This window comes from Sarcophilus harrisii, chromosome 5 (genome assembly GCF_902635505.1).
Source record: "Sarcophilus harrisii chromosome 5, mSarHar1.11, whole genome shotgun sequence".
Lineage (NCBI taxonomy): Eukaryota > Metazoa > Chordata > Mammalia > Dasyuromorphia > Dasyuridae > Sarcophilus > Sarcophilus harrisii.
In genome coordinates this window covers 76,693,203-76,712,107 of record NC_045430.1, presented here as the reverse complement: position 1 = coordinate 76,712,107, position 18,905 = coordinate 76,693,203, and the positions used below count along the sequence as shown (strand labels likewise).

Below are 18,905 nucleotides of genomic sequence, written 5' to 3'. Positions count from 1 at the left end.
CTATGTTTTTTAGCCAGTACCAGATTGTTTTGATAATTACCACTTTATAATAGAGTTTGAAATCTGATATGGCTAGAACTTCTTTCTCATTTTTTTTTTTGAGCTTTTTGATCCTTGAGCTTTTGTTTTTCCTGAAGAATTTTGTTATTTTTTTTCCTATCTCTATAAAATATTTTTTGGTAGTTTGATCAGTATGACATTGAATAAATGGATTTAGGTAGAATTGTCATTTCTATTATATTGGCTCTGCCTATTCACGAGCAGCTAATATTTTTCAATTGTTTAGACATGCTTTTGTGTGAAAAGTGTTTTATAGTCATGTTCATATAATAACTAAGTTTGTCCTGAAAGGTATATTCCCAAGTATTATTACATTGTTCACAGTTATTTTAAATGGAATTTCTCTTTCTCTTTCTGCTGAGTTTTGTTGATAATATATAGAAATGCTGATGATTTATGTGCGTTTATTTGGTATTTAACAACTTTGCTAAAGTTGTTAATAATTTCAAGTAGTCTTTAAATTGATTCTCTAGTTTTTTTTAAGTGTAATATATCATTTGCAAAGAATAATTGCTTTTTTTTCCCTTGTTGCCTATTTTAATTCTTTTAATTTCTTTTTCTTCTCTTATTTATATGTCTAACATTTCTAGTTTGACATTAAATATTAGAGGTGATAATTGGTATCCTGATTTCACCCTGATTGTATTGGGAAGTCTTGAATGAGTCCTGTGTTTTATGAAAGGCTTTTTCTGCATCTATTGAAATAATATTTTGATTTTTGTTATTGAATAGTTATGTTGATAATTTTTCTAGTATTGAACAAGCCTTGCATTCCTGGTATAAATACTATAACTCCTAGTCATAAAAGAAATTGGGTAGAACTCCTTTATTACCAAGTTTTCCAAATAGTTGTATAATATTGGGATTAATTGTTCTTTATGTCATGGTATATGATCTCTATGTATATTACTGTAGTCTCTCTGCTGCCATGGGGATTAAAAGTCTCCCTCCCAGAGCCAATAGCACTGTATTAATGTGTCCATGGTCATCTCTAATGAAGTGGATCTTAGGTCTTTCTCACTATCTGAGATTCTGCCTCCTTCCAGGGCCCTGTTTTTATAGAACTAATTATGTAGACATTCTTGAGCAGCTATACCAGATATAGATTAATTCTTTTGATTGACATGACACAAAAGTTAAAATAAGCAAAATAATATATCAACAGGTTCATGAGTTGAATGAAGCAAGAAATAGCTCCAAAGAATAGGTGATCATAAAATGAATAGGTTTCTCTTTAGGAGAAACTATCATACAAACTATCACAGGCGGATGAAGCATGGGGCATCTGGCTAGATGGTGATAAGATGCTCACCTGCTCCTGTTGGACAAGAGACTATAATCAAGAAGTGCAAAAATATGTTGGAATGGGGCAGCTAGATGGCGCAGTGGGTAGGCCCTGAAGTCAAGGGGACCGAACATAGAATTACACACACACACACATATGCATATATGTATGTATGTTGGAGGACTTTTCATGTAGTTGAGTCACTTCTATCAGAGTGGACTTGGGCATCATAAGAAATAAAAACAAGGATGGAAGGCCTTCCATCTTTGGCTTCCTATAAACAGGTACAGAACTTTAACATGATTCTTTCAAATTGATTAATACTGATTGGAATAAATTGTTTAAATGCATTATTTCTCACAGAAAATTGGTCTATAATTTTTTTGGCTTTTTTTGGCTTTTCCTGGGATGGATAACTGCATTATATTTGTATCATAAAAGAAATTTGATAGAACTCTTTCATTGGCTATTTTTCCAAATAATTGTATAATATTGGGATTAATTGTTTTTAGTGTTTGGTACAATTCGCTTGTGAATCCTTCTGGTCCTGGAGAGTTTTATTTAGGAAGCTAATTGATGGCATGTTCAATTTCTTTTTCTAAGATTAGATTATTTAAGTATTTTATTTCCAATTTTTGTAGATATTCATTTATTTCATTAGATTGTCAAATTTATTGACATATAAATAGCTCCTAACAATTGTGTTAAATTTCCTCTTCATTTATAGTGAATTAACCCTTTAGTTTTGATACAAACAAATTTGGTTTTCTTCTTTTTTTTATTCAAATTAGCCAGTGGTTTTTATTGTTTTTTTTTCTTAAAACTAACTTCTAGTTTTATTAGTTCAATAGTTTTCTTCCTTTCAGTTTTAGTAATCTCCTTTTTCAGGATTTTCAATTTAGTGTTTAATTGGGAATTTTTAATTTGTTCTTTTTCTAGTTGTTTTTTTTTTTAATTGAATTCCCAGTTCATTGATCTGCTTTATATTCATTTTATTGATTTAAGCAATTTGAAATAAAATGTTTTTCTTAAGTATCAGTTTGGCCACATCCCATAAATTTTGGTATGTTGTCTCATTATCATTTTCTTTAGTGAAATTATCGATTTCATCTATGATTTGTTCTTTCACCCACTTTTTTTTTTTTAAGGATTAGATTATTTAATTTCTAATTAATTTTTAATCTTTCCATTGTCCATTATTGAATATAATTTTATTGCAGTGTGATCTGAAAAGGATGTGCTTCTGCATTTGGTTTTTATGTCTTAATACATGGTCATTTTTTGTGTAGGGTGTCAAGTATTACTGAGGAAGGAATAGATCCCTTTCTATTCCCATTCACTTTTCTATCTATCAAGTCCACCTTTTCCAGAATTTTATCCACCTCCTTAACTTCTTTCTTCTTTATTTTTTCGTGAGATTTATCTAGTTCTGAGAGGGGAAAGTTGAGATCCTCCCTTAGTAACTTATTTAGCTAATTTAAAATTTTAGATGCTATGCCAGAACTTTTTAGTAAGATAGTTCCTTCTTTTATCTCTTTTAATTAGTTCTATTTTTTTTTTCTGAGATCATAATTGCTGCTACCCCTGCTCTTTTTGCTTCAGCTGAAACAAGATTCTGCTCCAGATTCTTGATTCCTTTAAAACTCAGCTTACCTTTACTCTGTGTGTCTATGTTTCTTGTAAACAATATATTACAGGATTCTAGTTTTTAATTCTTTCTACTATCCACTTTCATTTTGTGGGTAGGTTCTTCCCTTCCCTCCACGTTATTTTTTGCTTATTTATCCACACACACACATTCCTCCTTTCCTCATAAGTATTTTACTTCTGATTGCCAACTTCCCCAGCATACTTTCCCTTTTATCACCCTCTCTTACCCATTTTATCCCATCCTTTTTACTTCCTTATAGAGTAATATAGATTTCTATGTCCAACTGAGTGTGTATGTTATTCCTTCTTTGAGCCAGTTTTGAGGAGAATGAGATTTAAGCTCTTCCTCCCCCCATCTTTACCTTTATTAATAATAGTTCTTGTAGAATAATTTCCACATTCACTCTTTCCCCTTCCAATGCAGTTAAAGTTAAGAGTTATAGATATTATCTTGTCTTATAGAAATATAAACATTGAATTATTGAATTTCTTAAATTTTCTTGTTTCTTTTTTAACCATTTTATCTTTCTTTTCCTTGACACTTGTATTTGGAGGTCAGATTTTTTATTCATCTCCAGTCTTCTTCAATTAAAATAGTTGAAAGTCCTTTGTTTCCTGAAATGTCCATTTTCCCTCCCTGAAAGATTATATTCAGTTTTGCTGGGTAGGTGATTGTTTGCCTTATAGTATATCATTATTGTAAATCCTCTGATTGTTTAATGTAAAAGCTGCAAAATTCTGTGTAATCTTGATTGTAGATCCACAGTATTTAAGTTGTTTCTTTTTGACTCCTTGGATTTCTTTAATAATTTCTTGAAAGATGTAGTCTGGACTTTTTTTTTTTTTTCCCAAACATGACTTTCAGGTAGTCCACTACTTCTCATGTTATCTCTTCTGGATCAGTTTTTTAGATCAGTTGTTTCCGATGAGAAACTTTCCATTTTCTATTTTTTTCCTTTTTTGATTTTATCATATCTTGATGTCTCATAGAGTAATTAATTTCAACTTGTGGAATTATTTTCTTCAGTGAGCTTTTGTACTTTTCTTTTAGGTCAATTCTATTTTTAAGGGAGTTATTTTCCTTGGTAAATTTTTGTATATCTTTTCCCATGATATCAATTCTTTTCATGAGTCTCTTGCTGCATTACTTTCTTTCCCTTTCCCAATTTTTCTTTAACTTATCTAATTTTCTTTTTTAAATTGTTTTTAAGCTCTTCTAGGAATTCTTTTTGGATCTGAGACCAAATTGCATTATCAACATCAGAAAGGTCATGATAATTATAAAATAGACATTGTGAAATGGAGTGTGGTACTCAGAATTTAACAGGCCCTACAATAACCTTTTCCTTTCACATTGCTAAATTTGCATCATCTTTGCATTGAAGCATTAACATGGAAAATCTTTTAATGTGGATTGTGATCCTGAGACAAAGGAACTTGGGAAATAGGGCAAAACTTCAGCCTTGCTCAGCTTTAGAAAAATTGCTCCTTTATGATATTTTTCATCTCTCAGATTAGTTCAGTTAGAGTTTGCACATTATGAAATGTCTAATAGACTCATAGACTGTTAGATTGGGAAGAGAATATAAATTATTTAAGTTCAACCTCTTCACTTTGGAGATGAGGAAACGAAAACTTAGGAAAGCTTAGCGTCACTTAAGTACTAATGGTAGTGTCAGATCTTGTTATTCCTGTTGTGGATGCTTTACAATCAATTTTTTTTTTTCTGAAACATATAATTAAACATGTTTTGTGAATTCTTTATAGATAGTACAGATTGTTCCTTTTATTTTTTTTCCTGAGAACAACTTTAAAAACAACTTTCATGTCTCATATTTTGTTTGATTCTTTGATTGATTAATGAAACTCCATTTGATCATTATAAAAAATATATTAAAGGATACAATTTAAGTACCTTTTAAAAAATATTGTACATTATTTATATAATGTGTTTCAGTATCTTGAAATTTTCCTTTCCCTTAGGAATTTTTTTAAAGCCAGTTCATTAGCAACTGTTAAAAATCTGTATTTCAAGTAAAGTTTAGAATTACCTTTTGTGCCCTTGCTTTAAAAAAAAAAAAGATATGAAAAATCTTAAACATATTGAAATAATAACTGAAAATTTTTTTTCTTGTTAGTTTTTCTTATCTTTGTTTTTACATCATTGTCACTTTCAAATATGGTCTTCTCTTCTTTTCTCCCCAAAGAATTTCTCATAACAGATAATAATAAAGAATGGTAAAGAGCACTATAGCAAAACTGATGAACATATCAGCCTTGTCTGACAGTATATACACTATTCCATAACCATAATATACTTATTATATTCTGTGAAGAAGGAAGGGGACTACATTTTCGCTTTTCTTTTTTGTTGTTATAATCACATTGTATTTGGATGTTATTGGTTTTTTAATTCACATTGTTGTAGTCATTGCTTAAATTGTTTTCACTTTGCATCTTTACTTACTTTACTTATATTACTTTGCATCTGTTTATATAAATCTTCCCATGCTTTACTGTATTGTTTCTGTGGCCTAAATTTCATTTGTATAGCAATGTAAACAATGGGTTTCATGTTCCAATTATTTGTTTTTAACAAAAAGTGATGAGATGAATTTTGTTGTCACTATCTTTGACTTGTGGTATATACCTACAGGTGAGGTCTCTGGATCAAAAGGTTATGGACATTTTTTAAAATAAATTTTTATTGAAATCTTTGTTTTTATATCACCTACATTTCCCAATGTATCCCTTACTTCTGCCCTTCCCAGAGAGCCATTCCTTAAAATAAAGAATAAAAAAAAGAGACAAGAGCAAGTCAGTATAACTAACCAATATAATGGAAAAAGATCTGAAATTTTATGCCATGTTCCATACCCATAGCGTTTTATATCTTTACAACTAAGGGAAGTGCTTTCTTATATTTTTTTAGAGCAAGCTTGGTCATTATCATGTTTTTAGCCTTACATTTGGATTGGTGGTGATTGTTGTTTCATTATATAGAGTGCTGGAATCAGGAAGCCCTAAATTTAAATCCACCCTTAAATTCTCTAGTTGTATGAGCTTGTGCATGTTACTTACCCTCTGCCTGATTTCAATTTCCCAGTCTTTAAAATGGGGATAATGATAACACTTACTTCCAGGGTAATTATGAGGATAAGATGGATCATGATAATAATGATTTTTAAGCGTGGTTTTTTTTTTAGAACCACACTTATTTCATTTTATATCAGTTCATATACATCTTTCCATACTTTCATTCTCTTTATTTCTTATAGCACAATAGTATTCAGTTGCATTTTTGAATTATAAAATGTTTAGCCATTCCCTAATCGATGGGTATCTTTTAGTTTTCCACTTCTGTTCTCACAAAAATTCCTACTGTAAATATTTTGTTATGTCTAGGCTTTCTTTCTTTTTTTTTTTTTTTTTTGGTCATTTGGCCTCTTTAAGATATAAGCTTATAGCAGTAGGATCTCTGGATTTGGACATTTTTGTTACTTATTTTTTTTTTTTGGCATAATTACAAAATACTTTATTGAATTTTTGCTCCATCAACAGTGCATAAATGTCCTTGACCTTCTACAACGTGTCCAATATTGAATATTATAATCTTTAATAATTTTTTTATTGTGTGGTTGAAAGCTCATGTTTCTTTTATTTTCATTTATATTTTTACTAGTGATTCGAAAGCAGTCTTTCAGATGATTATTAGCAATTTAATATTTTTTTGAGCATTGTTGGCTTATGTGCTCTGATCTCTTAGGGAATAAGTGACTTCTGTTCTTGAATCTTTCTGTTTTCCATGTATCTTGAATTTCAGTTCCCTAACAGCAATATTTGGTACAATGATTTTTCCTATTCCGTAGATTCTTCTCTCATCCTTACTGCATTTTGTTTGTGCAGAAGTTTTTCTGTTTCATGTAATCACAGTGATGTTGTGGGCAAGAATGTGTCTCCAGCCAGAGCTGTGAAATGTACTTCATCTGGTTCTCTTCTAAATTTTATGAAATAATCCTAAATTTATGAGAACATGGAGCAGTAACAGTAGTAGAGCTGTCTAGAAACTCCTGAGTTTTAATTCGACACATATTGACTGTTTGACCTGGGACAAATCATTTGATCTGTCAGTGTTGTAGGCAGTTCTCTGAAAGTATGTCTGTATCAGTGAAATGCTAAGTCTGTCTCTGTCCTTATCCCTATGATCTTTAATATTTAGTTTATGCATCCATTTCGAGTTTATTAAGGTAAGGTCTTAGACTATATTTCTTTTATTGGAGGATAAAGTAACCTTTATTACTTGGTTATAATGGAGTAACCTTTCACATGCTTCACATCCTCTTTCAGAGGACTTTTTATTTAACAGAATCTTTCATCATAGGCCATTTTAAAAAGGAGATTCAAATAAAATCATTTGAAGAACATTTGAGATATGATTCACTTTATAACATAAGTTTTGTTTTATGGGATTTAGGTCTGGATGTTACCTAATAGAGCATCTGGTTCAGTCCTTTGTCACAGGTGTGGATATTGACTTCCGATGAGGTTAAGTGATTTATTCAGATTCCACCAGATGTAAATAGAACCAGCATTCAAACTCAAGTCCTTTTGACTCCAAATTCAATGGTGTTTTCCATTTTTGTCTTTTCTATGTTTGTCTACCCTCACTCTATTTTCCTATCCATACCCCTTTAATAGCCATGAAATAGAACTGAAATATATTGATTGTTGATTATTTTTGAATTCTATTTCTTGTGGAATTGATTATTTTTTAAATAAAGCTTTAAACTTCTGGTTCATAATTGTAAAAGCAGTTGCTTGTAATGTTTTATGTTCCTCTTCCTTCCCCAGCTGACTGAAATCCTATCCAGATAAAATTGCTTTTTTCTTAATTTCTTAATTTCTGAACATGTTATGAGTTTTTGGGTTACAGCACTTATATCCTCTCTCTGTGTTACTGAATTGCTCTTTAAAGGTTATTTTGTTTGTATTTTAGGTTTTTGGGTTTTTTTTTTTTTGCTTCCTGATACATGATGTTTATTTAGTTTCTAAGTGGTACTGTGCTATGAATATTAGTATTACATCTGGAGAGCTATCCAGAATTTACTTGACTAATTTGGTGATGATGATTTATGAAGTCTCAAGAGTCTTTTTTTTTTTTTTCTGAGGCAACTGGGGTTAAGTGACTTGCCAGAGTCTAGGAAGTCTAGACTAGGAAGTCACGTCCTCCTGACTTTAGGACTGGTGCTCTATCCACTGTGCCACCTAGCTGCCCCAAGAGTGTCCTTTTTAAAAAAAAAAAAAAAATTTCTATTCAAATCTAAATTTATATCTTAAAATTATGACTTTATTTATGGGCTCCTTTCTGCAATAAGAAGAGTAGGAAATAATGTGATCCTCAAAAAGAAGGTAGCACATGACATTATAGAAGGGATAAAATTTAAGGAGGCACTAAATATAAATAATGAGTGCAAAATCCCAGTGCTTTCTTTCAGAATCTACTGCTCTTACCACAAGTTTTTAATTTTCCCTGAGTCAGAACATTTTAGAGCTGGAAAGGACCTTAGAGTTCCTTTTATTCAGTCCATTCAGGTGAGAAAACTGAGATACAAAAAGATTAGGAGAACTAGACCACCTGATTTCAAGTACAATATTCTTATCACTGTTATGAGTTGTGATTTTTTTATTTGGCATTTTATTAAGAAATTATTTTAATTAGGGATAGCAGTACTAATAATCTTTGAGTAAATCTATTTAGAGTTATGGATTATTTACTAATTTACTTTATATATATTCTAAAGCTTTAAAAGAGAACAGCTCAGAGGTTGTTCAGCCTTTCCTAATGGGATGTGGAACCAAGGAACCAAAGATCACTCAGCTGTGTCTAGCAGCCATTCAGAGGCTTATGTCACATGAAGTTGTTTCTGAGGTAAGAGAGGCATAATACCTGTACGTTTTTCTTTGAAATAGGATAAAATGGATTTTTATAAATGGGGAAGAAAACATGCTTGATTTTTACTTTGAAATACAAATTTCATGAAGATAGTTAAATTCAGGGAAATTGTTATATTATAAAGTGTTTTTTAAAACAGCATGAATTTATTGAATCAAATATATACGCATTATTTGTATGTATTAAATATATATATGTGTCTGTGTACTGTATGTATAAGGTACATGTGTTGATTTGTATTTATTAAAGAGTACATATTTCTTTACTCAAGTAATTTATGATCTTATATATCAAGGTCCTGTAAAATAGATTAGAATTTTTATAATCAGAGAGTAAATATTTACAGTTTCCTAAAGTTAATTGCTATGAAAAGACTTGTAAATAATTTAGATATGTTTAAGTTCAGTAATTTGTTTAAAGAGAAAAAAAGAACTTGATGAATTTATAGACTATATAAAATTTTTTGCTGTACACTTATTTCTGTATCTTTTTAGAGCTACATAACAATATTTTTCCTATGTGAAACCTGATGTAATTCAACTGTATTCAATGCTGCCTTAACAGATTTTCATCAGCATATCTTAATTCTTTACTCTAAAGGATCCCAGATAAATTGTTATAAAGCAACAAATTCCATAGACTTCAATACCTCTTGCTGTGCAATACCAAGCCTAATTCATTTCATATTACATGTTGACCCTTTTGGTGTAGCTTATGTGCAACGCAACAATTTAGCACACATTGATGATTTTTTTAATTGGCCATAACAACTCATGCTCTTTATTTTGGTGGAGGTTAGATTCATACCCTTGAAGTTGTAGATTCCTAAGGTATTGATGCATATTTATAGAAAAATACTGAAATGACATAAACCCATATTTATTTATAAAATGGAAGAGATAATTTGTATTAGGAAATTAGTTATAAAGATAATGAGGAAACAATAACAGAAAAGGAAAATTTGACAACACTTGAAGAAAAAATATTCATTATAATCAGCTGGCTCTTGATTAGATATTTCTATAAACTTTATTCATATTTGAACATTTCCAATTATAAGCATAGTTAGAAGAAGTAAGTGCTACTTAAATATTTTTATAGGAGAAAAGTTAAACCTATCCAAAACTAGTTGACATACATGAGAAAGGATGCAATGATAAAGGAATGATTGATATTAGTCATTTTGTGTATATTATTTGGAAGATAAGAAAATTTCTTTCTGATATTTTAGATATCTGGTCTCTGTCTGATATCATTATAATATTAGTGAAACATTTTACTAATGTTAGAAGCTTCTGGTATTGAATCTCCCTTTACTTAGGCAAATTGGTAGCTGCTTTGTAATTTAGTATAAGTGAATAACCCTGGCTCTGGAGAAAGTGCTGTACTCGGGGACATCTAGTTATTATGTACTGTTAGAGCCAAGTCTTGAACCCATAGTCTTCTGGATTCCAAGTCCAGCCTTCTTTCTATTATATCATGCTTACTTTTCGCTAACCAGTGTGATAGTCACAAAAATGTCTCTAAAGGGAGAGGCACTATTTGTGAACTTTCTCTGTATTTGAAGATTTTTGTAATGTAAATATTAGGAAGCAAAGTACCTAGGTTCAGACCCGAGTCTGCTGCTTACTTATGTGAATGACTGTGAGCTAGTCACTTAATTAACCTCTAGGGGTCTCTGTTTCCTCATCCTATGAAAAGATGAACTGATGGTTTAAAATCTTTCCTAATCTTTAGGTCATATCATTCAGTGTTTTGCATATAGCTTAAACAGATGTATTTTATTTCATTGTTAATAATTGACATAATCTGCTATTTTACAGACTGCAGCGGGGAACATTATTAATATGCTTTGGCAGCTGATGGAAAATAGCCTTGAAGAACTAAAGCTCCTTCAAACAGTTCTTGTTCTTCTAACAACCAATACTGTAGTTCATGATGAAGCCCTCTCTAAGGTAGAAATCTTTTCTGCCCCATTGAATTGTTTCTCTGACACAGTGTGTTTAATTCAAACCAGTTTCTGGAGAAAGAACTGCATTTATTGGAATTAAATTTTATTAAATTTATTTATAAATTTATTAAATTAAATTTATTTGGTCTCTTCTTCCCAACCCAAGTATAAGTTGGGTTCCTTCCTCAACATTAATCATGTCTTCCTTCCCATGTCTTCTCTGCCCCAACTAGTTGAATATTTGGTTTTCCAGGACATTACATATTATTAAGTTAATTATTCACATTTTGGAGTCATTGTATCCCTTTAAATAATAGTATTTTATTAACATACACAACTTTGTAGAAAGCATCTATTTCACTCTTCAATAAAGGTGTTGTCTTTGTTTTCCTAGACTTGTGTTATGGTAAAGTTTGCCAGATGTCTCTGCTTGCACAAAAGCAGAAATTATTTAATTTTCTGTTACCTCAAATAGAAAATGATTAGATGATTTTAAATTTTATTTTCATTGGCTAAAAATTGCTTTTTCAGGCAATTGTTCTTTGTTTTCGCTTGCACTTTACAAAAGATAATATTACAAATAATACAGCTGCTGCTACTGTACGACAAGTTGTTACTGTCGTATTTGAGAGGATGGTTGCTGAGGATGAACGACATAAAGGTAAATTTGGATTATTTCCTTTCTTTTGTGGTTATATAAGTTCTTATTAGCAGGGTTTCCCATCAGTTATTGATATTTGGTTTTTTTTGGGGGGGGTATATATTCACACTTTTTAATACTTTTTAAAGATATGTGTATTTTTCTGTAGATTGAACTATGTCTCTTCATCTTGATTATATTAAGTAAATATATTACTAACTGACATCAAGTTTATTTTTCTGTAAAAGACTGGTTCAAAAAATTATTTACCACTAAGATCATTTATATTTTTTCTGCTTTATGCATTATTTTCTTAATAAATTATAGACTAAGTAAAATTTTTTCCAAGTAGAGTTTATCTTATTCTCACTTGCCTTCTGTTTTTTTAATGCATTTTTGTCCTAGTTGTTTTCTTTTGGGATTATATTGGTGACTAATAATAATACCATTTTTTCAGAGAAATGAGCTTCATTTTTCCTGAAGAAAGCTTTTAGCCACAGAATAGATCTTTTAAGGTTTAGATTCTGTTTCTGGGCTTTCTGATTGTTTTATTAAAGCAATATTTCTATCAGATTTGGTGTTTTTGATTTGTACTCTCTTTCTCTGAATTTAAAGTTTCATCAGATGGAACTATTATTTTTTTTTTAAGATTTAATCCTAATTAGTATAACCTATATAATTTTTTGGATCATGTTCAGAAAAAACCCAAGATAACTCTGATTTATTTGCCTTGTATATTTGGATAACATAGGTGCTCTTGCAAGGAATCTTATTAATCTCTACACCTTTTGAGATCTAATATAATGTTAAGCAGTGAGCTTTTATCAAAGATATCACTTGTATAACTGATGAATCATTAAGTACATGGGAATTGACAAGAATAGTCAGAGAAATGGGAGTTAATTGTGTAGCAAATTTAATATATTTCTATTTTAAACTAAGTCAAATAGTTGTCATTTGAGTTTTTTCTTATTAGGACTATGGAAATCTTCCATTTATTGATCAAAATAGGATCTCGTTTGTTAGAAAAAGTTACAAATGAATTCTATTGTAGACAGTTCTGTTGTCTTTTTTTGTTTTTTAAAAGGATATATCTTTGAAATCATAATGAAAATAATTAAGAAGATATTCTATATAGAAATATATCTTGTTCAGACTCCACTTCATTAATGTGAGGATTTATTATCCTGTTGTGAATTCACATAACATATCCTGTTTTGATTGCAGATGTTGTGGAGCAGCCAGTGCTGGTTCAAGGAAATAGCAATAGGCGTTCTGTGAGTACCCTGAAGCCCTGTGCAAAAGATGCATACATGCTCTTCCAGGTATTCATATGATAGAAATTGCTTTTATCACTTTTTGTTATTTTTTCTTAATGTTCTTTGAAGCTTTGTCTAGTGTCATTTTTCTCATTAGAAAAAGCATTTTTTTAAATGGGTTAAAGAGGAAGGTATAGCGAAAAAACTCAGGGAAATGAGTATGAACCACTACATAGAATTTCCAATCCCTCTATTTTTGTTCGCCTGCATTTTTGATTTCTTTCACAGGTTAATTGTACACAATTTCAAAGTCCGATTCTTCTTGTGCAGCAAAATAACTGTATGGACATGTATACATATATTGTATTTAACATATACTTTAACATATTTAACATGTATTGGTCTACCTGCCATCTGGGGGAGGGGGTGAGGAGAAGAAGGGGAAAAATTGGAACAAAAAGTTTTGCAACTGTCAATACTGAAAAATTACCCATGCATATATCTTGTGAATAAAAAGCTATAATAAAAAAAAATAAAGAGGAAGGTATTCTTACTGTTTATAACAAATATAATTTAGCAGTCTCTATCTTTTAAGTGATATTTGAGTTTTAAAATAAAGAATAGAGAGTAGTAATGTTATCTCACATTAACATAATATTTTTCATTTATTAAATGCTTTTCTATAATAACCCTGCAACATACATCTAGCCTGTATTATTATTCCATTTTATGGATGAAGAAATTTTGTAGTAGATATCTTCTGTGCCTGGAATACATTTGGTCTCCTCACCCTTAACTTTTAGTTTCCTAATTTACATCAAGACCTGGCTCAAATCCCACCTTTTGCAGGAGATTTTCCCCATTGTTTCAGCTGCTATTTACTGTCTTCTTTTCTGAGATTAACTTGCATACACATATGCACATTATGAACTTTTAGACATACAGTTGACTTCTTATTAAATGTGTTCATCAGTACACATGTCTTAGATTGATACTGCAAAAGGACAAAACTGATATGAGGAAAAGAATACAGTTTTTATAGATTATAAGTTTTTTTCATTTTGTATCACATAGTTGATGTATAAAAATTATATTCCTCCTTTAAGGGAATTGGATCAAGTCAGAACACATAAAAGATCAATCAGGATGTATTTATTTTCATTACAAATTAAATTTCATTTAGTGTGAACTGGTTTGATATATTTAAATTATATTATATTTTATTCTATTTTTGTTTCTTTTCAAAAATAATGACAATAACTTAAATCTGCATAGCATTTTGTCTTCAGAATGCATTATTTGACTTTACTCATTTGATCCTCACCACAAAGGTATTTATTATCTACATTTTGCAGATCAGGCAAATGAGGGTTAGGATACACAGATAGAGGTAAAATTAAGATTCAAAGCCAAATTTTCTCTGGCCCTGTAAAAATGAGTAACATTTATATAGCTGTTTCAAATTTAGAATATACTTTTAAGTCTGTTGTTTTATTTCTATTTCACAATAACACTCTAAGTATTGATCCCATTTTATTTATAGGGAAAATGAGACTCAGTTGTTAAAGGTACTTTTCCATAATCAAACTGTTCCTAGGTGTCATGGGCACTATTTGAAACTAGGCTTTTTTTTTTTTTTTTTTTTTTTTTTAAACAGCAAATCCAGAATTCTGACTTTTTCCCTCTCCCTATTACTACATCTTATATTATTCCTTTTGAGTATAACACAAGATATATTAAAGACTATTTTATTTTTGCTACTTGGAAAGAATGGCAAACTAACTGCATGCTTGTAAATAGTATTTTATATTGACCATGATTACATGATTCTTAAGAAAAATTTTTGTGTTTATTAATTTCTCATCTGTAATGTACATACACATTAAGTTATGCTTTTTAGAAAATATCACATAGGAAATAACACTTTAAAAGATGTAATTCTATTTTTATTTTTCAGCCTGGAAAAAAAAATTACATAAAAGGGAATTTTATTTAAAAAATTGATTAAATGTATGTGACCTAATTTTTTTAAAATTCCAACCAATTTTTGTTGTTTATCTTTAGGATCTTTGTCAGTTGGTTAATGCTGATGCTCCTTACTGGCTAGTAGGAATGACAGAAATGACTCGAACTTTTGGCCTTGAACTATTAGAATCAGTCTTGAATGATTTCCCACAAGTCTTTTTACAAGTAAGCCATTTAAAATTTATTTAAACAATGAAGTCATCCTTATTTATTTCTATTCTTTACAAAAAAGTTTAAAATTTGTATTAAACTAATATACTTTAGAATTATGGAGTAAAATTTCTAATGCTAATACTTTTGCAAAGAATTTAGTTTATCTTAGTTTGGCTATTATCTTTTTATGAAATAGTTGTTTCTCACCCTATTATTCACACACACACTCTTAACTTATCTAACCTTATAAACTTAGAATGGAAGCATCTGTGAATTATATTCTTTTTAGAGTAGTAAAATCATAGAATTGTATTGTATGGTTCCTTAGACATACTTTATAAAAATATAAAAGCATTTTATGTTTTTAAAAATCATTAACTCATTCAATCTTTACTAAATGCCTGCTATGTATAGTCTACAGTACCATGCTCCAAGTAGGAAGATGCAATGTAAGATTTTGTCCCTTAGTGAGCATACATTCTAGTTTGAGGCTCAAGATTTGCATCTGTTTTGAAGTACTAAGCAGAATTTCATTCAACAAAGAGAGAGGGAGGGAGTACATTTCAGGACTGGGAAATAGCATTCCTGAATGTGTAGAGTTAGAAAATGTCCTGTTTATAGGGGGACCATAAAAAGCAACCAATGTAATAGAGCTGTGACTTGAACTCAGCAAATAAAGGACATTGTTGTTGACAATTTGTTCTGCATATATTAGTTCATTAAACCTTAACAACAATCCTGGCAAATGTGAATTCAAGATATATTAATACCCATTACTGGTAAGGAAACTCATAGGAAAAATGACTTGTGTAAGTTTTCAGGAGCAGAGATGGGATTTGGCTGTAGATCTTCCTGAATTGTCTTCTTTCTGCCACGCTGTCCCAACTCATTTAGCAGTTTCCTGTTGTTCTTAAGAGAAAATACAAACTCATCAACCAAGTATTTAAACTCCTCCACCTTATGACTCCCAACTACCTTTCCAAGGCTTATTTGACAGTTTTGTTCTTTAACACATTACTGTTCCATCAGACTTGTCTACTGGGTGTTTCCTGAGCTCAACATTGTGTCTCCTTAAAGCTGACCTTTTTAAGGAGTTCAAAGTTGAATGAAATCTTATTCCCATTAGATTGTGATTCTAATTCCATTACTGTGTTGGCTAAATTTTTGTCATTATATCCCTAATGGCTAGCACAGTGCATTTTGTATAGTAAACACTTAGTAAATTCTTATTCATTTGAATGTGGGTAAAATTTATCCTACTCATCCATATATTTTTAAAAACAGAATTTAAAATGATCTAATAGATACCTTAGTGTGCTCCATGTCAAATAAAAATTATCTTTCTCCAAACTGCTAAATTCTACTACCATACTTTTAATAAATTTCTGATCCTTAATCTTACTTTTTAATTTGATTCCTGATGTAGAAGATCCTGAAATTTCTGCTAATTTTCATTCCATAATCATAATAGCTAGAATTTATAGAGTGCCATTATATGCCAGGCATTATGCTAAGTACTTTATGAATATTATTTTGTTTGATCTTCATAACAATCCTGGGAGATAGGTGCTGTCTTTTATTATTGAGAAAACAGAAGCAAACAGAGGTTAAATTCAAGCTCACAGTGATAAGTGTCTGAGATTGGATTTGAACTATTCCTGATTTAGGTCCAGCACTCTGTCTGCTATGCTACTTAGCTGCTTCTAGAATGTCAAAAAATTTTATTTGTGAAATATTTTATAAGTTGACTTGGTTTCGTTCAGGTATCCCTTTTGTCCTTTTAAAAATTTTACTTAATAGATGATTATAGGATGAAAAATAAGTATAATTAATATTTATATAGCATATTAAGTTTTGCAAAGCACCTTACAAATAATATTCTCTCATTTGATCTTTATATCAACCCTGAGCTGTGTAGGATCTTTTATTATTCCTATTATAGATCAAGAAATTGAGTTTGACAGGGCTTTTGGGACTTGCTTAAGTTTACATAGCCAGTAAATACTTAAGGCTGGGTTTGATCTCAGGACTTCATGACTCCTGGTCTAGTATTTCATTCTTTATACTACCTAGGTGCTTCTAATAAATGGAAAAGTGAAAACACTGTTAAAGAGTGTAATAATTGAAACAGAATAAAATTTTTTGCAATTCAAACTTAAAAAACTTGTTTGAATGGCTAACTTGGAGGAATAGTCTTTAAGTCATCAGTAAACTGAAATTTTTTAAAGACAAAATTACATAGAAGAGGAAGATCTTTGTGAATGCCCAATCAACAGTAGAGTAGTATATATGTTATATAATCATATCACTTTATTTTTAGAGTATTTGTTTTTTCTTAAGTAATTAGGTATACTTAAACTATAGCATCAGTTTCAAAAATATGTCATTAAATCTTTTCTGTGTGTGTGTATATTTACACACAGACTTGCAAAATGGAATAAAATTGAATTGTAATATATTCTTACTAGAACTAAATTTTCTCATTTAACTGTCTTTTTAATACTCTCTTTAGTATAAATTTATTTTTATCTGTTATTTAGACCATGTGATCTTTATGGAAAAAATAATTGAAGAGTATCTAATATTTATTGTGAAAGTCACTAGAAATTATATACATGAGTTTCTAATGATGATCCTTAAATAACTTTTAACAAGTGAGATTTTACTTTAGAATTATTAAATAAGTGTTAATTGAAGTTTTTCTTCTTCTACAGCACCAAGAATTTAGTTTCCTTCTTAAAGAAAGGGTGTGTCCACTTGTGATAAAGCTCTTCTCCCCAAATATCAAGTTCAGACAAGGTTCCTGTACTTCATCTTCCCCTGCACCAGTTGAAAAACCATATTTTCCTATTTGTATGCGTCTGCTGAGAGTAGTTTCAGTTCTGATTAAGCAGTTTTATAGTCTTTTGGTAAGTACTAGTTGCTAAGTTTATTATGTAAATGCATGGAATGGCTCATTTTCAGAAGCTGACCCACTGGAGATGTTAGCTTTTAAATCTGTCATCTTTTAAATGGGTTATGTTTTTAAATTTTGTCTATATACAGTATTTTTATTTTGTGAAGAAATATGACATTGACTGACAGGATTGGCAGTGTTATTCATGTCTGTGTTAATTATTCCTATGTCCCCCTTAAAGACTAATAAAAATTAATAACTTTTTCTTTTACTTACATAAAATCTAATGGTTGAATAGACTGAAGCCAAGAGTTCGGGGTTTATCCTAAATCATATAGTACATTTTGAAGTCCAGGACTAGAACTAAAGTCCATATCTCTATCTACATTTCGTTTGCATAAATTCCACGTCTCTTATAACAAATGAAATCACTTAATATGTCAAAAGATAGAGATTTCATTAGTGTGGGCACTCTGCACTAAGATCACAGCTGTTCGATATCTTTTTATTTTAACATATACACACTGAACTTCTCGTAGGCAATTATGAGTTTCTCACAGAATGTTGTGATATTCTTGATTAAAAGACTGTATTAAAGTTATACTTCATTGTTAGATATTTAAATTATGTTTTTGGGGGAAATCTTGAAATGTAACTGTGTAAGCCAAAATTTATTATGGATACAATGAGTATAATTTTAAACAGAATTACTATATACTTTTGAAAAGAAGATGATATGTCAATTTCCATAGAAAATAGAATGGAAACAGTGTTTTAGATTATCATAAATCATATATCTATGGGGTAATGTCTTTAGAACACGTAGAGTGGCAATATATGAGGTCCAATTTTCAGTTTTTAGGGAGGAGCAAGTGTGAAGTATTCTTGTATTTTGAAAATTGATGACTCTTGTATGGTACATACTCAAAGCTAGCAAAATGTGCCATGTCATATGTACAAATGGTTGGTATGAAGGTGGATTTTTTTTTTTTAATCCCCAGCAGCACATGAGATCTTTACCACTACCCACTTT

At 30.3% G+C, this 18,905-nt stretch overlaps 1 protein-coding gene across 6 annotated transcripts in view; it reads left to right on the top strand.

Annotated features, from left to right (window-relative positions):
* Positions 1–18,905, top strand: part of MON2 (MON2 homolog, regulator of endosome-to-Golgi trafficking) — a 127,160-nt gene that overhangs the window by 19,125 nt on the left and 89,130 nt on the right. For all 6 annotated transcript variants that reach the window (XM_003770828.3, XM_003770829.4, XM_031940934.1 and 3 more), the window contains exons 3-8: positions 8,797–8,924; positions 10,772–10,903; positions 11,431–11,560; positions 12,767–12,864; positions 14,863–14,988; positions 17,691–17,885. In XM_003770828.3, the coding sequence (XP_003770876.1) occupies positions 8,797–8,924; positions 10,772–10,903; positions 11,431–11,560; positions 12,767–12,864; positions 14,863–14,988; positions 17,691–17,885 (809 nt within the window). The remainder of the gene's footprint in view (positions 1–8,796; positions 8,925–10,771; positions 10,904–11,430; positions 11,561–12,766; positions 12,865–14,862; positions 14,989–17,690; positions 17,886–18,905) is intronic.